Source organism: Anguilla anguilla, chromosome 2 (genome assembly GCF_013347855.1).
Source record: "Anguilla anguilla isolate fAngAng1 chromosome 2, fAngAng1.pri, whole genome shotgun sequence".
Taxonomy (NCBI): Eukaryota; Metazoa; Chordata; class Actinopteri; order Anguilliformes; family Anguillidae; genus Anguilla; species Anguilla anguilla.
This window is the reverse complement of record NC_049202.1, coordinates 47,294,820-47,322,739: the sequence shown is the minus strand read 5'-3', so window position 1 is coordinate 47,322,739 and position 27,920 is coordinate 47,294,820. Positions and strand designations below refer to the sequence as shown.

Below are 27,920 nucleotides of genomic sequence, written 5' to 3'. Positions count from 1 at the left end.
TCTGCCCTGCTAGAGTTGACCCAGTCAACTGTAAGTGCTGTTATGTATGAATATACATGTCTCACTCCAGATTTAATTAGCTTAGGGTTCATACATCTATATGATTATTATCAGTTTCTTATATCAGTACAAAAAGAAATGATATATCAACGAAAACACGTTTTCAACATACAAAAATGCCAAGTTCTCATGCATACAAAGCACTGTCTATAAGACATTAATCAAAACTTGCAAAATCTAGGCCTGCCGTTAAGAGATTTTTAAAAACAAGCAGGGCCAAGTTACATCAAATTATTTAGGAAACATTGAGGTATCATTGCTTTGGAATAGAGCTTGTTTGATTTGTGTAAGTTAACATAGCCAATATTGTTCGTTGTAACTTTTGTAACGGCAGGCTTAGATTTTGCCAGTTTTAATTAATTACTTATAGACAGCACGTTGTATGCGTGAGTAACTTGCCATTTTTGTACGGTGAAAAAGAGTTTTTGTTGACAGTGTCTTCGCTCTGGCGGAGTCAGGTGGACCTCTCACAAGAATGCGTTTATAAGCATCAAACTGACAAAAAAAATAAATGAACTAATCCACGCGTGCGCAATTCCAGGCACCCTCCCATACCAAAGTTACCGATGTACTCATTCGTTTTCTGGATTCCTTGATAGTCCTACACACTGGAGTGAATTCGTGTCGACTGCCCAGAGTCCACGAATTCAGATCCGTCCCAAAAACACAAAAGGCATCCAAAATCTACAACATAAAGGACACAGTAATACAAGGGAAAGGTAAATATCGAATATAAAACAGGTCAATATGGCCGTCTTGCTCCGTTTTATGGCAGCTTCAGTTAACAGGGAGCGGCCAGTCGCTTTGGGAAAAGACGCTGAAAACGAAGGTTGGAGGCCCGGCTCGGGCAGTTAGATTTTCCTGAATTCGTATCAGTTTCTTAAAAATATCTCATTTTGTTTCCTTCCGGCATAATTAGCTAAGTAGCCTGCTAGCTAGCAAGCCAGTCTATAGTCACTAATAGTTTGGTTTAACTGAAATAGCTAGTCAATGTTGACTAGCTGTAGTTAGTTTACCGGCTAGCTTTCTTGCTAACCCCAACAAAGACCGGTGTTACAAATGAAATAACGTGTGGGGTTTTCTTTTCACCGATATGACTGTATGTTAAGCATATATTTTGCAATTACTTTCTGGCTATCTTGACAATATCACCACTTTGCCCACAAACTGAACTAGCTAGCGCTAAGTCTAGCTGTTTCGCTGCCGAGCTAAATTAGCTAGCTAGCTAAATTGGCTGTGTTTGCTGTATCGAATTTGGAAATGTATCTAGTCCATGAGTTTAGCTAAAGTTCACCTTGATGTGTAGCTAGCTTTACCCGAGTGGCAGAAAACGAGACACGTGTATGTTAATTTGACAAAAATAAAATTTAGCTACTTTAACTAGTCTAGTCAACGATGTTTTCATGCATCGTTGGAGTGCAGTTTGCGTTTATAATCCTTGCTTGTCGACATGATTCCATAAGAGTCTGGCCAGAATTCCATTCTTAAATGTATAATCTCGGTGCTGAGCTCACTTCAGCCGGTGGTTAAGCGCTGCCAAGGCGTGTGTGCGCAAGTTGTAATATTATGCAGGTTGCTAGAAATGTGTCGCCTAATGGATCTTTGTTGGTACTTCGTGACAGTTTCACCCGAGGAAACCCTGTGAACACAATGTCTCTGCACCAGTTTCTCTTGGAGCCTATCACTTGTCACGCTTGGAATCGGGACAGAACTCGTAAGTAAACTGCTGTAGTGCTGTGATTAATAATCGTTTCAGTGTTACTTGTGGTTGAATTTCACAATACCCTGTTTTAAAATTATACAGAAATTGCCATCAGCCCAAACAATCACGAAGTCCATATTTATAAGAAGAGTGGGAACCAGTGGATGAAAACTCATGAATTGAAAGAGCACAATGGACACATTACAGGTATGGCAAGCCTAACGGAGAAAAAACCGTTTTCATGTTGAACGCTGATCCGAGACAGCTCATTTTATAAATTAAAATTATAGACAACTGTTCCATTATTCTGCCTCAATATAAGAAAAGATGACACATTTTGACTTGAAAGTTTCTTTGACTGCAGTGGTGCCATTTCAAAAGGCACGGTGTTGTTTTAGTAATGGTTTTATTTGTCTTGCACCATTGAGTCTAGTTATTGTGGATTTACAATATAAATTCCTGTGGTTTATTTTAAAATATTCGGTGGAAAAATTGGTGTTTATATATTGCCCAATATATTAATCTGCATGTGTTTATGTGCATATGTTAACACTTCTTCTATACATACTATAGTCATACTGTAATCAGGAGTTGTAAGACTTGTAACTGAGCTGTGGGACTCCTTTGTTCGGACAGGCATTGACTGGGCCCCTAAGAGCGACCGCATTGTGACCTGTGGTGCTGACCGCAATGCCTACGTGTGGAGCCAGAAGGATGGTGTCTGGAAACCCACCTTGGTGATTCTGAGGATCAATCGTGCTGCAACCTTTGTAAAGTGGTCGCCTCTGGAGAACAAGTTTGCAGTGGGCAGTGGGGCTCGCCTCATATCTGTGTGTTATTTTGAGTCTGAAAATGATTGGTAAGTCTCAGTGAATATGCAGATTTAAATTTTTCAGGAGGTTGTTGTTAGCTGTACAGATGACAAAAACCCTTTAGTGGCTGTTTAGAGAGTACAGATGATTCTAGCATGTCAAAATATGTGACATGTAAATTAATGCATGTGAGTTAATGATTTGTTATGATACTGCTTATATTTCCTTAGGTGGGTTAGCAAACATATCAAGAAACCAATTCGTTCTACAGTCCTTAGTTTAGACTGGCATCCGAACAATGTCCTCCTGGCGGCAGGGTCATGTGATTTCAAATGCAGGTGAGAGAAGCTGAGAGTGGCAGGCAAATATTTTTGAGGGACATGTAGTAGTTTCACATGCTGCATTGATGTATTAAGGGTCTTCACTAAAATTATGGGGTAATGAAAAGTATTTATTCACGCAGTCATACTGTGTTTTAAGTTAGTGTTGATATACATTACATGGTATGCTGGTATTGTATTGTTGTGCATTAGTTGCTGGCTAAATGTCACATTTTTTAACGAAATCACAGTACCCCTTATTGAAAAATAAATAAAAAACAACAGTGTGAACTATGTAACCCATATTTTTACGAAATGTCATTTGTATGTACAGTGTTACAGGTTTCGTCATTTTTTCACAGGGTGTTCTCTGCATACATCAAGGAAGTGGATGAGAAGCCTGCTGCAACTCCATGGGGTTCCAAGATGCCATTTGGGCAGGTGATGGCAGAGTTTGGTGGTGCAGGCAGCGGTGGATGGGTGCACAGCGTCAGCTTCTCTGCCAGTGGGAACCGCCTGGCCTGGGTCAGCCATGACAGCACGGTGACGGTGGTGGACTCCACCAAAGGCTCTGCGTGAGTGTACATGAGACCAGCCATTTGGTGAAGTAGGCCTGTATGGTAATGGACTCAGATTAGCATAGCCGAAAGAGGTGATGATAAGAAACTTTGAATTGATTGAAATGTAATTTCAAAAAACAAGATTGCAGAATATATGCTACATTTTGAGCCACATTACCTGTGAGTTTGGCATCTGCCTGTCATCGTACATTTGTATCAATTGAACAAGTGTAACTGTTTTGAGAGAAACAAATTATTAGCTCATAGCTCTATTAAATTTTGGTAGTAGTAATGGTGCAGTTCATGTGTTCTGCAGTATGCTTTAGAAAGTTCATTGTTTCACTGTTTGTTATTTCAGGCTATCCCAGCTAAAGACGGAATTCCTTCCTCTTCTTAGTGTGATGTTTGTCTCAGAAAACAATTTTGTGGCAGCGGTAAGAAACTTTTAAACAAGCTTAAGCCCAATTTGTTAAATAATTAGCGTATTGTGATCACTGTGTTTATACTAAATTGCCTTTTCAACTAATTTAAAGACTAAAAATGATTAAAGTGATTGTAAAGGTAAATCTATGAATAGCATCAGACTACCTAGTATGGGGTTATTATGGTATGTATTAAGCAGAATTCTCAGAATTACATTACATTGCAGATACTCTTATCTTTCCCTGCTTAAAAACATTCACACTGGGCAAGTGACGATTCAGGTATTCCTGAGTTGACTCAGAAGCTGAGCTGTGTGTGAGAAGAAAAACGAATACGTGGCTGGGGGCACTTTGGCTACTGACTCCACTGACCAGTCAAAGAACTGGAATGTTAGTGCAGCAGACTCTTGAGCATGCCATTTGAGCACGGCGTCTTTGATGTCACATGAAAAGCAACAACGGACTAGCGACAACAGCCCAAAAACAGCAGTGCCTTGCCTTTGTTCATATGACACCTCATAAACTTTTAAGGATGAGGCAAGTTACAGGCTCACTCCATTAACTGAGCTAAGGTTAATAACTATAGTGTTATTCAGCCGCTCTGCTAAACAGTAACATAATTTAGTGAGCAAGCTTGGTGGTATGGATTAACATTAACTAGTAGTTTCTGTTTTAACCTGTCTAGAGACTGTGGATGAAAATGAGCTCAGAAGCTAATTTTGACTCATTTGCATGAATATGAAAACAAATGTTGTTCAATCTGGTTTGTCAGTGTGCTTTAATTCACCACTGCAGTTATTGAATACAAAATAAGACACGAAGATACAGCTTTCCCCGTATTTATGGTTATGGGGAGTGTAGTGACAACAAAGCAAGTAGCTGTGTGGCCATTTGTGGTTTGTGTGTTTCAGGCGATCACAGTGACCTAGGCGCTTTGATGGTGTGCAGCTTTCTCTTGACCCAGTCAAGTAATGCTCCACCATGTTTTTCCCCCACTCAGGGCCACGACTGCTGCCCAATGCTGTTCAGTTGTGATGACCACGGGACACTGACCTTCATCTCAAAGTTAGATATTCCAAAGCAGAGTATCCAGCGCAACATTTCTGCCATGGAGCGCTTCCGAAACATGGACAAGAGGGCCACCACCGAGGACCGCAACACTGCCCTGGAGACACTGCACCAGAACAGCATCACGTAAGAGCCTGACTGCAGCTCCTTTGTGTGGCTCTTAACCGTGAACTACCAGCCTGTACCAGTGCTGATTTTTTCATTGAGTTCTCGGATCCTGCAAAATCTGGAGATGACCATGAAATCTTTCTGAATACATATGTAAATACGAGTATGCAAAATAGAAACTTTTTTCTTTAGGTTCTAATAGAAATTTATGGTGCTACCTTTTCCACTGAGAAATGTTTTTGTGATTGTGGTACTGGTCCCCACATCAGTCGATTTGTTTAACTTTGAAAGTATGTTGGTTACCTTTCAAAATGCTCAATCATGTAGGGTATTTCTGTTAAAGGGGCCTGCAGTTCAGTTTCAAACGCATTAAGATAAGAACAATAAGAACATAAGAATATTGACAAGAACAGCCATTCAGTGTTTGACCCTCTAGATTTAAACTCATCTGTTTAGGCCAGAGTTAGTATGTATCCACAATGCTACTGTCTTTTTTCATATGCTTAGCAGAATAATCCAAAATAAAATGAGTAGGTCTGTTTTATAAGGTGATTACATAAAGCTTCTTGATTAAAGGTCTTCTTTAAAACTATTGACCTTTTTCACTATTCTGTTTATCCACAGCCAAGTGTCTATATATGAAGGAGACAAAAGAGATTGTCGTAAATTCTGCACTACAGGAATTGATGGAGCAATGACCATCTGGGATTTCAAGGTAAGTTTTTTTGTTTTTGTATTTAACATAAAATGTACCGCATAATCAAAAGTATCGTTTATTCATTTTCATAGCTTTGGGTGAGAAACATGATTTTTATTATGTGCTTTAATCCAAAGTTGTCATTTTTATAGTAGAAACATTTCAGCATATATTTTAAACTTTAAAAATAATGGAAATGAGCCATAGGGGATAGATAGTGACCATTCATTGCGATATAGAAAAAACTGTAACTGTAATGGTGATATTTGATGTTATTCTCAGGCATTAGAGTCTTCTCTCCAAGGCCTGCGGATAATGTGAGGATATGGCGGTGAACGAGCCTGACGGCTCAGAAGCAGCTCCAGGACCATCAAGACCGTTTCCCACATCACCTTGGGATGTGTCCACTAAAATGAAAATGAAAAAAAATGCGCACTGAGATGGAAAACTGACATGTGGCATCACTGTATATTTAAAAAAAGCTAGAAGGAGAGAAGAGGCAGACGAAACAATGTGTGGAATGTTTATGTTCTGGGGGGTTTTTTTTGTTTGTTTTGTTTTGGGTTTGGTTTGTTTTTTACTTCAGCTGTGATTTTTTAAAACTCTATACCAAAGCTGGTACTCCAGTGGTGTGGTAGCAGGTGTGGCTGCTGGGTTCCTCTGGACACAGGAGATCAGTAAATTAAATGGGAGATTTTATGTAAATGGTCTCAGAGAAATAAATGAAGTATGTGTACACTACAATGAAGCAGTTTTTTTCATCTGTGGGTCTTTTCTAATGCTCTGTGAATGGTATACCATGCCTTCCATAAGTTTGGAAACAGTAGAGTGAAATTTGTTATTTTTGCTTTATAATTAAAGCATTTGGATTTGAGATCGAAAGATGAATATTAGACAAATGTACAGACAATCAGCTTTTATTTTATCCTGTGTGCATGTGTATATGTTTTACCACCAGCCAAATGGATAATAGCAGTGCTGTTTGTCTTCCATGTATTACTTCATGCATCACATAAGTATTTTTCCAGCGTCACTTCAGAGTGATCAGTTTGCCAAATTTTAAGCTATACGAACAACAATTTCATCTTAATTTAACAAAAAACTTCTAGACTAAAATGAATCGGTCTAATATCTTTGGGGGATGGTGTTTTTTGGTACTTACCCTTTAAATCCAACTCGAGCATGCATTTCACTCACTGAAGAGGAGACCCCCCCCCCCCCCAATAAAATAAATAAATGAACAGAACCCCAAAAACAGCTCAAACACAAAATTAAGTTACTGAAAAACCACAAAGCATACACATGTAAATACCATTAAATATAAGCTTATTCTACATTTGTCTCATATTCCTCTTGATTTCAAATTCAAATGTCTGAAGTATGATGTATATAGCCAAAAATGAGATTCATTTCACTCTACCTTTGCCATACTTTTGGAGGGCACTGTATTATCAAACAAAATGGATTGCATTTTGTATTAACTGGTTCAGTTCATTGCTATTCCACACAGGGAGTAGGGCTGATTTCTTGGCTCCAGCAGCACTGCCTTGCAGGCTTGAATAGAAATGTACCAGCACACCTTCCATGCTGACTGAAAATTGTGAGGAAGGGCCCAGCTGTCTTCTGTCCCTCTCATTAGAACGGGGATTCATCAGGAAAAAAAAAATTCTGCACTCACTGAGAAATTCTGAATTTATATCACATACAAGAACTTAGTGTTCATTTGACCCCCGTGTAATAAGTATGAAGTATCACCCTGCATAGGACTTGTATATATTAGAGTCTTTATCCTATATAGCTATCATTTATTTTTGTCATTGCCATTGCTATAATGGGTTGTAACATTTAGAAAAATATGTATTGGCTAGAAAATGGGATCAGCCAGTGTCCAAATGAGTAGTAGAACTGGAACAAGACAAATGTTAATATATGCAATTAAAATGGCTAATAATGCAAGATATTCTCTGATGATTTGGCAATTTTCAGTAAGTATATAGGTCATGTGGACTAACATAAGTTAGCAGTTGTACCACCCAATCCAACATAAATATTCCAAACATCACTCCCAGTCTGCAATCCTGGGTATTCATAATAATATAATAATTTGGGAATTATTCATCTTTGGGAGCAGTGCTGTGTCAGTGTTGTAATTGAAGGTGTGGGAGTTGAAAGCTGTGGAAATAGCCACAGCTTGTTTAAAAACTCTGACAAAGGAAGGTCTGTTCTGTCCAGGAGCTACCCCTAGGAGTCTGCACAAACAAGCATGTCGCTACAGTGACTAAATTTGCATTTCTACACCACTAATTTGCTCAGCACGGGGGCGTTTGCACTGCAAATTCCCTCCAGTTTCAGTTGACAAAATGAGTACAGTATTCAAACCATTTCTCCATAATCAGAATATGTATTTATGAAACGTGAATATTTTAGTGCATTAATTTTCACTTCAAAACCACACCAAGGCAGTTCTGTAATGTCCTGTACTATGATCTGTGATCTAAGACAATATTTTCTAGAGCACATCATCAGAATCTGTTGTTCAGAACTGCCTGATCTCTTTGCTGGTATGTATGTTAGGATACAATTTATCTGAAGAAAAAAAATGTTACTGTATGTTTTGTACTGTCTGTTTCATTGTGCACAATTTTATGGCAAGATAAAAGATTTAAAAAGACAACATGTATCAAGCCAAGAATGCAAAATATTGCATGTGTAGGATTTCACAGTGTAAAAGATCTGATGCACAAGATCTCGGTCACATTTAGACTTTGTTTCTTTAATGCAAAGTTGATAGTCTAGAATGCCAAGCCCCACCCTGTGTCATTAAATGCTTCCAGATCAAGCTGCCCCATTCAGACAGGAAAGTCTGGATAAATCATAGAGACGCCATGCATTCCATATTTTCTGACATGTAGGCATGAGGAGTTAAACTGCCGGCACTCTTTGTGGGCTGAAAGCCACCCCCACACAAGGAAGTGCTTATATGTCTCAGGCAGGAAAAGGGAAGTGGGGCAGTTTGTGAGTAGAAAGTTTTCTTTACTTCATTCAGAGTTCCGCCGGAGTTCGTGTTGACTGCTCAGAGTCCATGAACTGAGGCTCCAGCTCTCATCTCATCGGCCCGTTCTCTCCTCAGCTTTCTGCAGTCCGTAAGTATCATCCGCTCCTTTAGGTGCAAGTAGCAGGATACGGTGGTGTGTTTACAGGATCAGAACATGTCAATGCAAGAGTTTAACATGTCTGACTCATAGTGAACTGATCCGTTTTCAGGCTAAATCCTTCAAGATTTTTGAAAACTTCAGTTACTGAGTAAACTTCTATGGAAAAAAACCTCTTTTTCAGAAGAAATTACATTATTGTAATTAGACTCTAATTCATATATATATATATGAATTATAGTCTAATATAGTCATAAATATATGAATTATAGTCTATTATAGTCTCTGGGTGGAATCCAGGTATGATGCAAACAGCTAGCTGATCCTTTAACACTGGTAACACGAACACACACGTGTGTGTGTGTGTCTGTGTGCTGTCTAACAGTCATTCTTCGGACGTGTGCTGACAGTCATTATTTGCACATGAAACTGAACTACTGCTACTTTGTGGCACACACAGTAATGACTAATTACTGAGAAATGCCCAAGGCACTGCCATAAATGTAAATGTGTTTTAGAATAATTATAATTCATAGATAATTGAGTCAAAATTAAATAATGGCAGACTCACTCACAGAAAATAAAAAGTATACAACCAATCATTTGCTATGACCTACATGCTGATGCTGCTGTGAACATCAGTTGTTTGCTGTCGACATGTGACATTCCAGTGTAGTCTGGCTTCAATTAACTAGGCAAGAGGAAAAATACAGACCAGGACACCCTGATATTTTTATTACCCATGGCAAGAGGAGTCTGGATGTTTTTTTCAACTGAAGCAAATAACTTTGGACATGACTGTTTGGTTTAGATTTTCCGCATTTACAACATCTCTTTTTAACATCAGCGTAGAGATATGCTATTATTGCACAAGACAATTGGTAAAAGACTGCAGTACATTACTATGCTTATATCTCTAATCGTCAAGGCTTTGGAAAGAATAGGAATTAAACTGATAATTATTAAATGACTTTGCTATGCACATTGTCAGATACAGTAATTAGCACAAACAAACTGAAGTCACCAACAGTGTGGGGCTTTCAAATATGTGTTGCTGCATTTCAGAGTTGTCACAAGCTTTCTCCAATCTGCAGGGTCATCAGCCATGGCTTACCACAGTTTTCTACTGGAACCCATCAGCTGCCATGCCTGGAGCAAGGACAGAACCCGTGAGTACACTCGTGACTATAAACATCTGAAGGGTGGCGGATGTCGCCAAAATACTAAAACCGTTTCCTTAATAGTTTTGTTTGGACAAGCAGGTATCAGAATACACATCTTTCAGGTACAGTAAATACAGTATAGTGCAATAACTGATGGATGTCCAGCTAATGGAAGGTAATTCCTCTGGAACAGCACACTGATGCACAGAAGTTGCCAGCATTTGTGGTGTAGTCCTAGATTTACAGTAATTGTTACTGGACTTAAAGTTCCATTCATACTTCTGCTTTGGTTCTAAGGTGAAAGGCATTTAGTTTTTATCACACCCTTAAGTCCTGAAAGAGCTTGGATCAGATGTGGGGGTGAACAGCTCTTTGTCGGAGCTGAAAAACACTTCGCAATGCCACAAATATTCAGGAACTGGTAAATTGCATCAGAGGTGTTTCAGTTAAATTCATTACTTGTTTACCTTCTCCTGTACATAATTACACCGGATACAGAGAAGTTACTTTTCTTCTGTCAGATTTGGAGTCTGGTCAGAAATTTGAATGACTGTGAAACAAGCTGGTTGAAAGTATTCCATCATATTTTTACCATCTGGTGTACAGTTTCTCACATATGCCCAGCTAACTGGATTTCAGATGGTGGGGGCCTGTGTTTCCACCCTGGCCAGTGTTAAAGGATCAGCGAGCTGTTTGCAACATATCTGGAATCCACCCAGAGAGCCACGCCTTTCCCTTGAGTTATTGGCTCAGCTCCATTGTACACTCAGGGCGTGGGTCAAAGGGGAGAAAACAAATAACACATAAAGAACTTTCAAAATATTTTCCTGACCTTCAAGAAACACGTCTTTAAAGGAAAGTCAGTTTCTGTGCCATAAATTCATAATTGATTCAAGTATTATACACACACAAACACACACAGAGTATGTACCTGTATACACAGGTATACATATGGTTACGAAAGCCAAGATGTCATTTCTGCTCATACTTATGAGAGAACCACTAGGAATGAATTCTGTACATACTTCCAGTTTCATCCTGAATGGTTTGCTGTTGCTAATTGGATGGGACTCCATCAGCCCACGGAACATGGGCAAGAAAGAGGACTGCTGCGAATACCAGATCCCTGGAGTGTAGACCGGGAAAAAAGGGCTGTTATTAGTTTGCAAAAAAGGAAAGTGTTGTAGAATTAATGTTATGCATGTATGCACGTTTATTTGTGTTTTTGCTCCACATTAGACAGCAAACAGGTTATGAATTCTGACCAACATGTATCATTTAAAAATGATTCCTTTGTGAACATGCAAATGGGTGTCCTTACCATGGGTGTCTGTGATCTTAGTCTACATCTAAGAGAATTTTGTTTTCTTCCATTTAAAGTGGCATTGCTTTTGTCAGCCTCTTCTCAAAAAGCAATTTATGAAAGGACTTTTAGCCTGGATCTCTGCTTTGATTTTGAAGCAGCTGTGTTTGAAGTAAGGTCAAGATTTTCCTTGCGCTATTTAGAGAACAGACATAGATCCCAGGGGGGGGGGGGGGGTGGTCAGAGAGGGGGCAGTTTTTCCCAACTCTGGAAAAACATCAAATCGCTCCCCCAATATTATCAGGTTGTATTGGGTGATACTGTTAGTGTCCACCACCCCCCCACCTCCCCCCACACACACACACAAAAACATCATAAAGAAAATTACCTGTTTGTTGTCTCCCCAAAGTTGAAATGAGATCAACATCCTTGATTTAAAGAGTTGGTTTGGACTTGAGCCAGAAAACTGGGTTTTCCGGTTATGCTTTGCAACAGTTTATCACAATCATTTATTTGGTTTCACATAAGATTCTTTAGCCAAGAATTAAAATCTTAAAAAATAATAGAGTAATAATAAAGTAATACAAATAAAATTCAATAATAAAACTTTTACGCTTTAAGTATTAATCTTTTAGTTGGTTGTCCTGTTTGTTTCTACAAGAAATTGCATTGTGTCCAAACAATCATGAAGTTCATATCTACAAGAAGGATGGAGTCAGGTGGACAAAGATCCATGAACTGAAGGAGCACAATGGCCAGGTGACAGGTGAGGACATGTCCTGCTCAAAGAGAAGAGGGAACACCTACAGGTGCTTCCTTGATATTTTATTTTTTTGGAATAAATCTACAGTGAGGATGCACAGTGGCCCAGTTTTGACACTTTTTTCACACAGTTTGTCAGGTGCTGTGCATTGCCTCGTCAGCCTTATTTTGTAATGTGTAGTTTGGTGGCCTTAATTTGTAGTCTTTATGTAATTTTTTATTCTTGCTTTATTCCTTCTTATGTCACACTTGGCACTCTGTGGCACTTGGCTGTATCTACTCTGCATTATATGGCATACAATTGTTTAAACCACAGAAACAGATATGAATGTTATTTCTTCTCCACCCAGGCATCGACTGGGCCCCGGAGAGCAACCGTATCGTCACCTGCGGCACCGACCGCAACGCCTACGTGTGGAGCCTGAAGGGCGACGCGTGGAAGCCCACCCTGGTCATCCTCAGGATTAACCGCGCTGCCCGCTGTGTCAAGTGGTCCCCCAGAGAGAACAAGTTTGCTGTGGGGAGTGGCTCCCGCCTCATCTCAGTCTGCTACTTTGAGCAGGAGAATGACTGGTGAGAATGACATCCACAAATTTACTCTCACATTATTCATCCACCATGTAGGGTTGACAGCGCACCGTGCTGTTGGTTTCGTGGAGCTTTCACAGGGAAGGATGAACACGGCTAATCGGCTTTAGAGCAGTTTGCATGCTTTTCAAGCACAGCCACTCTCATTCTCCTGTGAGAATGGGCTAAACTGGTATTTGTTAAACTGAGAGAGAGTGAAAACACTGGTCAGCTGATCATGTACTCCCTGTGGGTCTCATTAAAATAGGATTCTCCCCACAACATACAGCATGTGTGGTCAGTGTCATAATCCTCCCACTCCATCAATATGTTTTACCAGCTAATGCAATGTTTGCTACATTTCCACACCCAGCTAGCAGTAATGGAGTGCACTCACAGAATGAATCACACACCTTAACTGCATCATTTTTTCCCCTTCTGCTTTTGGGATCCAGGTGGGTTTGCAAACACATCAAAAAGCCAATTCGCTCCACAGTCCTCAGTTTAGACTGGCATCCCAACAATGTGCTGCTGGCTGCCGGATCCTGTGATTTCAAGTGCAGGTGAAGACCATTCATACCTACTGAGTGTCACAAGTTACTGAGTAAAATTTGAATGTTGATGAAGGCCCTGGTGGTCTATCTGTGTGTTGTTCTTCGTAACATCCATCATACATTTCCTTTTCCCATTTGACATACTGCTAATTCTGGATGTACTTGCATTGTATTTCTTCACCATCTAAAGGTTCTCTGGGCAAAATAAAACCCTTTGTACCATCATAGACCCAAAGTTCATAAGGTTTGAGATGCCTTAACTGTCACCTAAAGCGATGCCTCTGCTTCCAGGATTTTCTCTGCCTACATCAGAGAGGTGGAGGAGAAGCCAGCACCCACACCCTGGGGCTCCAAGATGCCTTTTGGGGAGGTGATGTTTGAGTCAACTGGCACTGCTGGGTGGGTCCACAGTGTGTGCTTCTCCAGCAGTGGGAACCGGGTGGCCTGGGCCAGCCATGACAGTATGGTGGCTGTGGCTGATGGTGGGAAGACCACTGTGTGAGTATCAGGATGTACAGGACACTTACTCAGGCCTTTTAAATTATTATTTTTTTAATGGTAGGATCTTAAAATGCCTTCCAATTATGTGTGTAATTTTCTTGTGTCTATTTTGCATGCATTCTTGGAAGGATGACACTATTTATGTAAATATTATGCTAAGTGACAATATTGTGCTTGAATTTTATTTTCCAGACAATTAATTCTTGTCTGTAGTGGAGACAGCGTGCTAAAATTTACATTAGCTAGAGCTTAAATGAAAACAATTAAATCAGATTTTACTATTTAAAGCTTTTTTTAAAAGGCCACCTTAATTTTAAAGGTTATGATGTTAAGGTACTGTGCATAAATTTCTGTGACTCTGGAATGAAACTGCATTTACATAAAGAAAAGTATGTGAGTAGTTCTAGAAGTTTTGAGGATCAAGCAGCCATCTAAAAGTGATTCTATACAGAATACCAATTAATTTGCTTTCTCTGTCAGATAAAAAAGTTCCTAGCTAAGTTTGCTTCTGTTCCATAAGTATCAACAGCCTGAGCTCGGAAACCCTCCCCCTCCTGTGTGTGACGTTCATCACTGAGAACAGCTTGGTAGCAGCGGTAAGCATGAACCCACTGATCCCTTCACAGCTATTCTGTTAGACCAGCCATGGTGTCTCCCTCTGTCATCTCAACATGTCTGCAATTTGTCTCAGGGGCATGACTGCTACCCAGTGCTCTTCGTTTATGATGCCGACAAGGCGACTCTCACCTTTGGTGGAAAGCTGGATGTGCCCAAGCAGAGTTCCCAGCGAGGAATGACCGCCAGGGAGCGCTTCCAGAACCTGGACAAGAAGGCCACCTCCGAGACCAAGGAAGCCGGGCTGGATTCCCTGCACAAGAACAGCATCAGGCAGGAGCCGATGGGAATACTGCTCTTAAAGGGATAGTTCACTTTCAGGAGTTCTCTTGATATTATTTTGACTTAAGTGTATCGCTGTACAAACTGGAGTCCATTTTTTTGCTTTAAATCAGAAACTTGTCAATACCTCTACAAATGCCAGCAGTCAGAAAATGCTTTATCTAATATTCTTCATTACGTGCAAAAACCATCTGGGCCAATTAAAAACATAGTGAAACTGAAATAATAAAATGACACTCCAGAAAGTGAACTATCCCTTTAAGAATACATACTTTACTACTAATACTAATTAGTACTAATACTAATACTCACTGATGTTTTTTGTCAGAATACTTAAAAACCTACACCTTGACCTAACCCTAGCCTGTTGTATTGGAACAGGTCAACCGAAAGAAAAAAATATATTTAAACAGGTTGGAATTTGATGAGGGAATCTGAAACAAGGTTGAGCCATAATGTATATATTTTGTATGTGGAAAGTTGGAAAGTTTTCAGAAGGTTTGAACCATAAATTCATAGAGTTCAGCGGACATATGGAAATGTCTTAGCATGGAATCTTAGTATTGTGGTATTTTTTCTTTTAGCCAAATCTCTGTTCTGGACGGTGGAAAAGCCAAGTGTGCTAAATTCTGCACCACTGGAATGGATGGGGGGATGGCAATTTGGGATGTCAAGGTAAGACCATGTAAATCTTTTCAACATATTTTACATGCTTTGACAGCACATACATGTTGAGGAAAAACATTACAAGCTAAAATATTTAGATACAAGATAATGCATTGATTATAGATATACTATATATAGAGTATAGATATATTGTGTTGATACACTGGAAATATGTCAATTTAATTTTCCCTCTTTTTTCAGACACTAGAATCTGCAATGAAAGATCTGAAGATAGTTTAACATGTTGTAATCAAATTCAAATGGTAACTTCTACATCAACCTTTTTGTATATCCACACTACATTCACATTGTACTAGCAGTCATGTCATCAATAAACAAAAGACCCATCGGAGTGCGTTCTGAACACTGTACCTGAAAATTTCTTGCAGGGAATAACCTTCTTGCCACCATGTTTACTTGGCCCATGCACATCAAATCCCTTCTAAACTCTTCTTCTTTGCCATATTTCTTGTTGCCTATTTTACTTGCACTACAGACTTAAGATGTTTGGCTACCTGTGGTTTTAAAAACTGGAAGGGGACAAATACTTTTTTTATGGCACTGTAAGCATATGAAACATTATGTGCAGTTTTGGCTTAAACTGCTGGAATGTTTTGTCTTGTACATTCTCAGAATCTTTCTGTTCCAGAGAATATGCAAGACAAAAATATGCCAGCAGTTTAAGCCAAAACTGCACATGTGTTTCCTATGCTTAAGTCTTTTATGTAAAGGGAATCTTTTTAGCTGAAATAAAATGAAATCATTAAAACAGATACCACTGATGAAAAACAGCATGATTTATATTGCTTTTTCAAATAAGAATGTTTCTTTTCCCTACCAAGTTCAATTTGTACAGTGTAACACATTGACTCCGACAAGCATGTGTATAATAACAGGCCTAACATAAAGATGCAGCAAAGGAATGTTCCCAATTCTTCCATTTCAAAACTTTTATTTTCACCCTCAAGATTTTGGTACAGAAGAACACTCAAATTTCTCTTCTGGCTGATGCAGGGAGCGATTCAAAATAACATATGATGTGGTACAACTCTGCCTCCTCTGGATGAGACTCATTGATATTTATTTAATTCCCAGGGATGTGTCCCACTCACAGTATAATTTTCCCACAAAGACACTAATTACCTCAGCTGTACTTATCAACAAAGGAACATCCCCATGCTATCTAATGTTAAATAAATGTTACAATATTGGAAACCAAAACAACACATTAGCACTTTTCACAGCTTTTAGACTTTTATAAAGCAAACAAAGACATGGACGTGTGAGGAAAAACCAGTCACACTTTCCCTTGGAGAGAAGCGGACATACATGCCCATTACTTTCCCTCTGGTCAGTTATAGACAGCTTGTATAGTTATAGCACATGGATGGAACATGGGGACTTCACAAGCCCTACCAGGAACAATAATTAACATTGTCAAATGTCTCAGAGCTGTGAAAACGAATGGCAGTTTACCATAAAGTTACTGGAACTGTTTTTATTGAACCACCAACATACACTACATTTAATCATTACATAATTATAAATTAAGTGTACATACACATTCAGAGTGAGTTCTAGGGAGAGCACATCAGGGGAAAGGAAATGGTGGGAACAGGATAAATTTGAGAACAGTAAAAGAAAAGCTTGGACACTGAAGAAGGAAACACTCCCATTCCTCAGCTCTCATTAAAGAAAACACAGACCTGCTGTTCTTGAGTCACAGCTCCCCTTCGCAGAAGGACATTAAAAAAATAGAATAATGAGTTCTGCCAAACAGCAGGATCGCCCCTGCGTCTCTGCTGTTCTAGTGTAGTCACAATTCTTGCAGAAGTTATTTCACACCTGGGAATGGCACCTGTAATATTAGCATGCCAGACACATTAGAAAACTAAGGAATAAAACAGACAGCGGGGAGATGTTCTTTCCAGAGCAGTCCGCAGCCAGTCCTCCAAGATAAACAAGTCACATAAAAGAAGGACAAATCAGTGACGTACCTCTATGGAAAAGAACAGAATGATCTGGATTTTGGCGGGCCCAAGAGGGCTGTGTGAGCCCTTCCAAGGCTCAGCAGCGTCATGCCTATTCTTCCTGCATCTCAGAGCTCAACCATTTCCTCCACTTCTCTCTGACATCTACACAAGATTTTATTCTCCCGCCTAAAATAATACGGGCCTATGGACCTGCCATAGAGCAGGACACACACTGGGCCTTTACCTGGGGTCTGCTTCCTGTCAAAGATACACCATGTTTAGGCCTTGACGTGACGGAAAATAAAGGCTCACCATACACTGCCGTTGTGCAAATAAAGCCTTTTCTTGAAATCCTGTACTTGGCACACATGCAGGCAAAGCTAAGACTAGCTGCAACAAATAACTGCCATTATGTTATTCAGAAGCAGATATAATAACATTTTACAAGATTTAAAAGCTACTGGGATGTGTCTGTAAATGTATATACATACACACAAACATGTACATATAATTAATAAATGCCGACAGGATTAGGTCACAGGTAGGCTTGTTAAAAGGTCCCCTCTTCTGGTCCGTTATGAGCTCACAGCAGCATCATAGTCAAACCCCCCTTTCAGTATGTCACACAGTTGTCCATTTCTTCTCCACAGAAATAAACGGCGTATCCCTCAGTCTGTCTGCAGGATCATGGGAGGCTGCTCATTGTCCTCGTCCAGAAGCAGAGAGCTCAGGTCATCCTCTACGCCAGGACCTCCAGCAGCTCCCTGATCCTCACAGTAACCTAGCGCGTCAAAAAAAAAAAAAAAAAACAATACGTCATTTCAAGTCATCTCACCAGGCCAAACTAGAGAGGTCTGAACATCCACCCAAAGCAATCAATTAACCCAGGAGCAAAACAACAAAATCCTTTATCATTACATCACTGAAGCATGCAATATGTTCTGGTTTGCAAGTCTCCACCAGCGCCCAACTCATGATTTAAATGCATGTATCGCTGCATCTAGTATAGTCTGGATGTGAGGATGGAAGATGTATCAGTGTCTTCATTCTTTGCAATTTAGTCTGGGCCTGTTTATCTACAGTGTTGAGCCTGTTATCGAAGGCATTATCACTCATAGAAAATTAGAATGATCACATTTTAAAGAACCATTTCCTTTGCTTGGTCATATCTGAATGTAACAGACTTTTGCAGTGATGCTGCACACAAATCTTGGTCCCTGTGTCCCTATCAATAGCATAGTCTACCTAAAAGGAAAAATTCAACATACTTCAATATACAACTCAGTCATTGTTACTAATGTTGATTTTAATTAATTAATTTTCTTAAGCTATGAAACATACCCTCTAGTCTTCAGATTTGGCACTGTGATATAATTTTCATCATGCATTTCACAAAAATCTCAGACAAAAATTTTCCAATAAACTATGGAAGCTTAAGGCAAGGAAGCAGAAATGGCTGTGTATGCTCACGTTAGTTTAAGGAGTTTTTACAATTTTAAAAGATTGGAACACTGCATGCAAAATTGGTGGACTGACAGTACAAGCAAATGTACAGACAATTGATTTTAAAAAATGTAAAGATTTAAAGTAGCCAAAGAAGTGAATTCTGATGTGTATACTCTTTCTCCATTAAACAGGAATACTGTTCTACCCACGTCCCATGGTCTTCCATCTCAGATAAAGCTCTGATGAAGGCTGAAAGGACAAAATGCTCAAAAGGCAAGAGGTAGCAATCTAGTAGATATAGTAACTATACAATCTGGTAGTTCACTTCAAATTTATCGTGATCAAATCAGAAGCCAAATGTGGCATATACACCAATCAAGACAATGCTTTCTGTTTAAAGAAAATAAAAAGTAGCACACTACATACAGCCGCTAGTTTGATCATTTTCATGTTCTGATTTCAGTCAACATTTTGGTATAGCTCTGAATAGTGTGTGATTCCTTATTGGCCAGTGGGGGGCAGCAATAGCTCGGTTTAGATGTTTGCATCCCTTATTCATAGAGCTGATCTTCATCTTGAAATGTTTTAATACTGAAAACATTTTTTTTTTTTTTTTTTTTTTTTTTTTTGGAATGGTCCTGCTTGGAACATTTGCAATCTACAGCAATACATAACAGCTATAATTTGCATTGAGACCATGAAAAACCAGGCCCCTAAATTGCACATGGAGCTACAACATGTAAAAGACTGTAACAGGCTGACAGCTACCTTTGGCTGCACCGGTGCTGTAGTTCTGTGCTACCACCAGTGGGCGGTCATGGTTTGCCGGCTCCACGATTTCATTGGGCGTCTCCACGCTGCCATCCAATCTGACAGAGCGGGGAAGATAACGTCAAGCATGGAAAAACAACACTGAAAACCTCCCTACATCTGGGTCCTCCTTGCTCACCCTACACTCATCTATGCAGATGATGGACAGTTATTCCCCTCTATTTTGACATCTGCGTAACAGATTCCCTGTCATGCTTCAAAAACACCTTCTATGTTCCATCCATTTTAAAATTTTGCTCCATCCATTTTAATACTTTAACATTTGACTGTCATTTCATCTTCTCTCTCTGCTAGTTACTCAGTCTTTCAGTAATCCATCACTCCCTCCACTCCATTTTTATGTGACATTTTGTTAGACCTTTTACATTAATTTAATTGGAAAGTCTTGGATATGCTGCTGGTTATGACATTATGTAGCAATGCCTTCTTTATTCCAGGATACACTGGACTCACTGAACGGTGGACTGACCCTGTAACAAATAAACACTTTCCCAAAAGAAACGCTTTAAAAAGCCACGATCCACAGACTTTGACAGGGCCTTTGCCACAGTCAGCCATTTTGAGTAAGCAGGGTAGTTACCAAGTTTTATCTCTTATAGGTAGTTCATAATAGAATCAAAGCCTGAAGTAGACTGTTATGTAAACATTGTTAATAAAATGGGAGTTTGTTTAAAAAATTACATTTACAACTGTCATATCATCCCGCAGACAGGAAAATAGCTAAATTGCCTATATATTGCATAATGGGCAATGAGTTGGTCTCAGTACTTACTTGTGCTGCTTCATTAGTCTACACTCACCCCCCTCCTGGGGATCCAGGTTATACATGTACAGATACCCATCAGCTGCAGCCACCACAAGGCGAGGGATCTTCTGGATTCTGATCAAAAAACAAAAAAAGAAAGACTGTTTACAAAATCTCTAGTTATGTGTGTGAGCTTGTGTGAGGGACGATTTACAAGCAAGCATATACATAAACACATGTGTGAGAGCCTATTGCACTGATTTCTTTCCTTATTCCATAAAAAAACAATTTAATATATTTTTTTGTTTATTTAACCATTTACTAGAGAAACATGATACCATTTCTCCTTAGCCGATTCTGATACTGAGCACCATATAAAAGAATCAGTGCTGATACAGAGGACCAATATGCTGCTTTTTCTAAAAGGACACTGTGCAAAAAAGCATTACCAATATATAGTGCTATGCCCCCCTCATAATACCACTATCATCATCTCCCCGAGCCAGACATTTTTAATGCAGAGGCATCTTCCCATAAGAAAACACTGTGTTTTTATACCACGTCTGCTGTTTATAATCTGCCCAGACCAAATATATGCAGGCAGCCAGGCCTGCCCAGCATCCACATGACCCTGTCCGTGGGTGGATGATTCGCTGAAATAACTGACGAGCCACACCTGTGTGGTAATCACTCCCCTGCATATACAGTGCCTTCCAAAATTACTCCCTTCAAAAAGATGAGCAAATAAGGCTGTGTAAGATAGCTCCCTTTAAATAAAAATAGCATTACATTACATTACAGGCATTTGGCAGACGCTCTTATCCAGAGCGACGTACAACAAAGTGTATAACCATAACCAGGAACAAGTATGACGAAACCCCTAGAGAGAAGTACCGGTCCAAGTACAGGGAACAACCGCATAGTTCAACTTGGACCCTGATGGTTAAACTGATGAACACTAACAACGAGAACGGCAACAACGCAATCTATGGAAAAATAAAAATAAATAAAAATACAAGTAGTCGTTAAGACAGTTGATGCGCCTAAGTCACCTATGAAACAGCTGCCTAGTTACAACCCTAAGTTTAGTCATTTACAGGGGGGAAGGGAGGGATGGGGAGAGATGCAGCCTGAAGAGGTGGGTCTTCAGTCGTCGTTTGAAATGGGTCACAGTCTCAGCTGTTCTGACCTCCACAGGGAGGTCATTCCACCATCGTGGGGCCAGAACAGACAGGAGACGTGTTCTGGAAGTGCAGGTACGAAGAGGGGGAGGTGCTAGGCGTCCTGAGGTAGCAGAACGGAGGGATCTGGCTGGCATGTAGGGTTTGAATATCTTGTGAAGGTATGCTGGGGCTGATCCCTTGACTGCCTGGTATGCTAGGACCAATGTTTTGAATTTGATGCGAGCCCGCATTTGATAGCATGCCCGCATACATTCTACTCAACTTAAAAAATTAAAAATAAAAATAAATCAGGTAATTTCTTACATGGCAAGTGCACAGATATTCCTGTGGCCTGAAAAGGGCAGTCTGGCTGTGGCAAAGGCCCTGCCCTGGGTGAACATCTCTGTGACTTGGGCTGGTAAGTAACTTGTAGATGCCATCAGCCCCTTTACAAAGTACCCAGTCCATGTACCGGGGTCCTCCTGTGGCCTGTGGAGACAGCAGCATACACAATTAAGTTTTCAAGACATTCCATAGCCTTAACAATTATGTTTTTTGTTTAATTTATTACCTCTGGTTTTGTCTACATTTCTTCATTAACATCTAAATTTAAAACCAAAGCTCCTTCCAAATTTACAAATGCTTGCTAATCCCTGACCTATTATACAAACAAAAGAACTTGTATTTAATCAATTTATATATCAGGAAGTTAAATCAGTCACATTCACCACTTAATATTTATCACAGATTCGTTTTGTGGATAAGAGTACGTACTGTGCCGTAGCAGGACATGAATCCACAAAAATCTATTCAAATACTGGCATTCAGAACATCTTGAGTTTCTGGCTGCATTAAGACAGAATGACAAGATACTGACAGAGGTCCATGATTTTAATATGAGGCCGCCAATCACACCGGTGGATCTAATCAAAAAGCCATATGTGATGCAGTCCCTGAAGTTGCATTCCAGAAACATTTGCTGAGATTTCAGTGAAGACAACATACGGAAGAGTTTTCAAATCATACTCTGCTTATCTCAAAACAGACTTACTTGTCCTTTTGGGTTTCCAGCTTAAAGATATGAACTGTCTCAGTGTTACTGGAAGCAGACAGGAACAGCCCTTCCATGCTGAATGCAAGGGAACAGATGCTGACACACCTGTGGAGCAAGAACACATACAGCTCACCGCTTTTTTTAAATTTCCAAATGACTGCTTGGGAATTTCCTGTTGACTTCACAGCGTGCATTTAAAGATACTTTGCTTCATTCATATCACCCTGTCTGGAATCCCCAAACAGAGGATGCTGACATTACACTATGTGACCACAAGCCACAGGATAACTCCTGTGGCACTTTCATCAACATGCACAGGTGACACGTCTTACTACAGATGGCAAGACATGTATTGTGCAGTTGGTTATTACCTACCTCTTCACTCCCCTCCTGAACTCAAAGATCTTCTGTCCTTCTGGAATGATAAATACCCGAATCACAGTCCCCTGATAGACACAGCACAGTGAGACAGTAACTATTTTTAAATTCTATCCTCTGTCCTTGGCCAAAACCACAGAATTAACTCTAATTGTATACCTTCTCAGAGGCTGTTGCAAGTTTAGTGCCACTTGCATCGAATGCCAGAGCTGCTAAGGGGCTATCATGGGCTGGAATCATGTTTGCAGCACGCTAGAGGATAAAGTTATAGATAATTAGTTTGAAGCCATGAGGATTAATATGTAACTTATACATTTAAAAAAAAGGAAAAGAATGCTAGCTGTTCCATGAATGATAGTGTACCAGATTTATTGTGTCGAAAACTTGGATCTCTCCTATTGTTGCACTCCCAGGGTATGCTAAATAGCAGTTGTCATTACTAATTGACAATGCACACAGTCCTGTAAGAAAATAAAACATATTTTAGAGACAGATACTGCCACAAACAGGATTATAAATAGAACAATATCAGCTGTCACTGTCAATATCAGACTGGTATTCAGCAGAGTTTTCACAACTTTTACGAATATTGCAAAAAGAAAGATATTCATATTGGTCACTTCCAAACAATATTAAATCTTTCACAACAACTGCTAGATGGTGGAAATGATTCATGGTTTGCTCTCATTAGAGAAAGAATTTTCAATTCTTATCTTAAAATTAATACACTCGTGCTTGATTAGCTTCCAATTACAATTATGGCAGCTGTGTCACAGAAAACCTCAAGGGCTAAATTGCTTTGAAGATTGATCATATTTTTAAAAAATCAGAACTACCTGAAGGATTGGGTGGAGTCTCTCGAATTGTGTGGAGCACCTTCATATCTCTAATATTGTGGATATAAAGTGATTCCTCCAGGCATACTATTAACCTCTGTTGACACAACAATAAAAAATAAATTGATCAATATTCACGTGCACATCTGGACAAACTCCGCATTAATGCTCATAATTTTGGATGAGATGTTGGATGTCAGGTGCCCACGTACTTTTGGCCCTGTAGGGTATTTTTTGTAGAAATACCCTACAGGGCCAAAAGTACGTGGACACTTGACATCAAAAATCTCATCCAAAATTATGAGCATTAATGCGGAGTTTGTCCAGCCATTGCTGCTATAACAACCTCCAGTCTTCTGGGAAGGCTTTATGCTAGATGTTGGAGCATTGCTGCATGGATTAGCTTCCATTCAGCCAGGAGAGCATTAATGAGGTTGGGCACTTGGGCGATTAAACCTGGCTCGCAAGTGATCTCAAATGTGTTGGATGGGGTTGAGGGCAGGGCTTTGTGCAAGCTAGTCAAGTTCTTCCACACCGATCTCATAAAAACCATTTCTATATGAACCTCGCTGTGTGGCTGGGAGCATTGCTATGCTGAAACAGGGAAGGGCCTTTCCCAAACTGTTGCCACAAAGTTGGATGCACAGAATCATCTAGAATGTAATTGCATTAAGATTTGCCTTCAGTGGAACTAAGGGGCCTAGCCCAAAAACAGTCATGAAAAACAGCCCCACACAAAGGGGTGTCCAGATACTTTTGGTCATATAGTGCAATACACCCCTCTGTTATGGATGCAGAATTAGATCAACTCTACACCAACTGGCATGACTAATAGGAATGAGTAGAGATGACACAAATGCGATCTGTATCCATTTAACAAACAAAATTATCTGCATCTATATTTGCACAGAAAACTGGAGGTGGCCATGGCTTAGACCGGAAGTTATTTACACAAAAAGAAATGGCAATTTTCCTACCTATATATAATGACATTGCAATTTTTGTATTTTCAAAGCACTAAACTTGCAATTAAACATTGTCATCACTAATTATAAAGAATTGTAACAAATAAATTCCCTTTAAAGCTCATTTTTTACAAAAAACACTAACCTAGATTACCTAAATGATTAGCCATTATATACAACTATATTTTATAATATTCTCTGTCTGAGCAGTATTCGTGCTGTAGCACTAGCGGCACCACACACTACAGGTGCAGAAGAAGCAGGGAGCCCTGTCAAATCTCTACCAACCTCAAATATTTCATCTTCTGAGTATATTTAGAGCAATCAGGAAAAAAGCACAATATTGGGCTGTTGCAAGCTAGATAGCAGGCCACTGTTGACCGTTTTGTGGGAATCAAACTTTTTTTCCTGTAGTAACAATTAATGAAAAGAGAGAGAAGAATCTTCTGAAATCACTGGTTAACTTCCAGAGGAAAAAACTATCAATACAATGTATTACCTGTGCATTTGGAGTGAATGGAGTATTCAGGTTCAGATCCACCCCTAATGAACAAACACAGAACCAAATGTGCAAAGTCATATTTACCTGTCTGTTGAGCTTCACGGCCAAAATAGTGTTGGAGTAACTGTAATTACAGATCTCTGTCCCTTTTTTGAAGTGACAAACTTTCAGCTTCCTGGGAGCTTTAAGGCTAACAATGGCCACGAGACTGCTGGAAAACAGTCTTTCCACAATGCACACATCTTCAGTGTCAGCTGCAGAGAGAATTACAAAAGAAGTATTAACCATGCTTAAAACATCAGTAAGTCATGAATGACTGTATTACTATTAATTTACTTCTTTGTTCAGTGTACAGATTTTGATTTTCTGGAGCGCAACATTTTAAAATGAAAATTTTAAATGCAATTAGTTAGAATTAAAACATTAATTCTGAGAACAAAACTGTTATCACATTCACCACACATTTACTACTACAGCCTAACATACTGAAGTATACATGTTATAGGTGGTAACAGGATAAAGCACAACATGGGCAAAGGTGTGTTGATCTTTTAGCAACCTGAGTGTTATTTTGCTCTCCCATTCTTTATAGATATTCGTACAAAGCTTATCGACTTCACATTGTCTAAAATGTATGTAGTGAAAAAATATATACTTACTGCATTCATAAATCTGTTCTAATTTATCAACTGAAGACAAAGAGAAAAACTTGTACCCAGATTTGCCGCCAACAGCCAAGGACCTGTAAAGGAAAACAAAAAATAAATAAAAACAGGCTGACACTGATAATCACATTACAACTGACTGTTATAACATGCACCTACTGGATACAAAAACGCTATTTAGCAGTTTCAATGAAACAAATAAATTGTTACAACAAGCCATTGTTCTTTATTATAAAGGTGACATTACCACCAATATGGTGATGATAAATTAGTTTCTTTTCATTTGTGTCATTAAACTTGTGACGGTGTGTGGTTTTCTAATTTTTGAAAGAATTTAAAGTTCCTACTTCATGATGTGACACAATCTTTTTGTGGGGGGGGGGGGGGGGGGGGGGTTAGGAGCTTATTGATTCTCACCAGTCTTTAATTTGATCAATTAAAAATACTTGACCACTTTTTAATGTAATTATTTGTAATATAGCAGAATAAGCATTCATGGGAATTTTATTCGTCATTGCTTGCATTACTATTTCTGGCATAATGTGGCTTAAGAGGATAAATAATTCCTCTAAACATGAAAAGCACCTAATTAAGAAAAATTAAATATGTTACAATTCTTGGATTGTACATGAGGGGGCCTAGGGCCAAGTTTGGAATTTGGAACTATAGACTACCTAGCGACCCACCTTGACCACAACACGCATCACTGCCAAATGAGTTATGGGCAAACTTTTTGCCTGTCTAATAGCAAAGCCAATAACTTTTTGCACAGTCCAAATGGTTGACGTCGCAAGCTAATGAAACTAAGTGTTTACGTTACTGCGAAGCAATGCTAGCGACTTTAGAGACCAATTTAGCATGCTAGCCGATTTGAAATTAATCATTGACTTTGTCTGACAAGGTCATCTCTGTTGGGATTGTGTAACGTTAATTTCCCGAACAGGCCATATCGGTGTCTACCTGGTTATGTAGCTAAATAGCTGAACGCACATCTTTCCTTTATCATTTTGCAGGCGCAAATACATAGCCAATAAATTTATCTTAGATCGCAGCAATGGTTCAATGGACTAGCTGGTTGATATTAGCTAATCTTCAGAATACAGCAAATTTACTGAAGCGCAAGCTAGCTAGCATGTGCTGTATGCGGTCAAAACCAGGTGTCAGTTCTGTTGAGCTGGCTACACCTGCAGCTCTGATATTATTCTAGCTAGCTAACAAGTGTGAACGACTGGTGGTGAAGCATTTTAGGCAGCATTAGTTAAGATAACGAGATGGAATTGGGTCGCAAACCTTCGCACAAACGCAGCCTTAATCTCTGTAAACATAGCTAAACCAATTAATTTACTTGTCCTTTGAGAAATTCACTTAAGGTTGGGGATATAGGCCACCCGCCCCGGATTTCGCTGTGACCCCCCTCCGCGATTCTTCCTTACGTGTTGTCCTGGTTGAAGTTGGCGAAGAGGAGCTGGCAGCAGCCGGCCTCGCTACTCTGACTGGCCAGGTTCATGAGCTCCGCACCAGCTACTACTGTAACAGTAAGAATCAGCTACGTCTAATTTTCCGAGACCTCTCATTGCCACCGCCGCCGCATCCTCCTCTTTCTCCCTGTCCAGTTGTGTTGTTGTTTTGATCAAGCAGTGTTGTGTGCGCCCACGCTCTGCGCTTGCGCAGTTGGGGTACGTGGTCTTCGCGACATATTCCTAGCAAAAGGTAGACACAGAAATATATTTATTAATACAGTCTATGTTTGTACGCCCCGTTCAATAGGATTTATCGTAGGCCACCTAATGCAGCTACATTTTTGTTTCTCAGATCCGTTGAAACCTGTTGGTATAAATTGTCTTAACAACAATCAATTAAATTGATCACATTGCTTGCTTTTATTGTTTGCCCTGTCAAGGAACTTCCGTTGTGGTGACAGGCACATAAAATACAGAAAAAAATAAATAACTAAATAAAGTAAAATACGCATAAAATACTGATGTGCTTATTATAATGCCAGGGTTATTCCAAAACGATGTAGACATGTAAGGCAAGATACTACCTGT

At 39.6% G+C, this 27,920-nt stretch overlaps 3 protein-coding genes across 3 annotated transcripts; 2 read left to right on the top strand and 1 right to left on the bottom strand.

The window, feature by feature from the left end:
* Nucleotides 1–609: 609 nt before the first annotated feature.
* On the top strand, nt 610–6,493 carry LOC118221245 (actin-related protein 2/3 complex subunit 1A). Its single transcript, XM_035406124.1, has 10 exons — nt 610–779; nt 1,683–1,774; nt 1,865–1,969; nt 2,399–2,621; nt 2,805–2,912; nt 3,257–3,469; nt 3,813–3,888; nt 4,877–5,070; nt 5,677–5,767; nt 6,032–6,493. The coding sequence occupies exons 2-10, from the start codon at nt 1,711–1,713 to the stop codon at nt 6,068–6,070; spliced, it is 1,113 nt and encodes a 370-aa protein (XP_035262015.1). The 5' UTR covers nt 610–779; nt 1,683–1,710; the 3' UTR covers nt 6,071–6,493.
* Nucleotides 6,494–8,599: 2,106 nt separating this feature from the next.
* LOC118221246 (actin-related protein 2/3 complex subunit 1B-B) lies at nt 8,600–15,678 on the top strand. The gene is made up of 10 exons (XM_035406125.1): nt 8,600–8,892; nt 9,996–10,070; nt 12,029–12,133; nt 12,480–12,702; nt 13,152–13,259; nt 13,542–13,748; nt 14,272–14,347; nt 14,443–14,639; nt 15,233–15,323; nt 15,516–15,678. The coding sequence occupies exons 2-10, from the start codon at nt 10,007–10,009 to the stop codon at nt 15,552–15,554; spliced, it is 1,110 nt and encodes a 369-aa protein (XP_035262016.1). The 5' UTR covers nt 8,600–8,892; nt 9,996–10,006; the 3' UTR covers nt 15,555–15,678.
* A 568-nt stretch (nt 15,679–16,246) lies between these two features.
* LOC118221243 (WD repeat domain phosphoinositide-interacting protein 2-like) lies at nt 16,247–27,552 on the bottom strand. Its single transcript, XM_035406123.1, has 12 exons — nt 27,306–27,552; nt 25,867–25,949; nt 25,292–25,461; nt 23,741–23,837; nt 23,268–23,365; nt 23,064–23,156; nt 22,902–22,972; nt 22,524–22,631; nt 21,797–21,961; nt 20,337–20,444; nt 19,502–19,602; nt 16,247–18,068 (listed from the first exon to the last, which is right to left on the bottom strand). The coding sequence occupies exons 1-12, from the start codon at nt 27,377–27,379 to the stop codon at nt 17,956–17,958; spliced, it is 1,281 nt and encodes a 426-aa protein (XP_035262014.1). The 5' UTR covers nt 27,380–27,552; the 3' UTR covers nt 16,247–17,955.
* Nucleotides 27,553–27,920: the final 368 nt, after the last annotated feature.

Excerpts from the sequence above, each read along its gene's own strand:
- LOC118221245 (XM_035406124.1), top strand. The coding sequence starts at position 1,711 with ATGTCTCTGCACCAGTTTCTCTTGGAGCCTATCACTTGTCACGCTTGG. Across the intron at positions 1,775-1,864 it reads TTGGAATCGGGACAGAACTC|AAATTGCCATCAGCCCAAAC; the intron begins GTAAGTAAACTG and ends AAAATTATACAG. Across the intron at positions 5,071-5,676 it reads CTGCACCAGAACAGCATCAC|CCAAGTGTCTATATATGAAG; the intron begins GTAAGAGCCTGA and ends GTTTATCCACAG.
- LOC118221246 (XM_035406125.1), top strand. The coding sequence starts at position 10,007 with ATGGCTTACCACAGTTTTCTACTGGAACCCATCAGCTGCCATGCCTGG. Across the intron at positions 10,071-12,028 it reads CTGGAGCAAGGACAGAACCC|AAATTGCATTGTGTCCAAAC; the intron begins GTGAGTACACTC and ends TGTTTCTACAAG. Across the intron at positions 15,324-15,515 it reads TGGCAATTTGGGATGTCAAG|ACACTAGAATCTGCAATGAA; the intron begins GTAAGACCATGT and ends CTCTTTTTTCAG.
- LOC118221243 (XM_035406123.1), bottom strand. The coding sequence starts at position 27,379 with ATGAACCTGGCCAGTCAGAGTAGCGAGGCCGGCTGCTGCCAGCTCCTC. Across the intron at positions 22,973-23,063 it reads TTGCAACAGCCTCTGAGAAG|GGGACTGTGATTCGGGTATT; the intron begins GTATACAATTAG and ends TGTGTCTATCAG. Across the intron at positions 21,962-22,523 it reads CTGGAAACCCAAAAGGACAA|GCCACAGGAGGACCCCGGTA; the intron begins GTAAGTCTGTTT and ends CTGTCTCCACAG.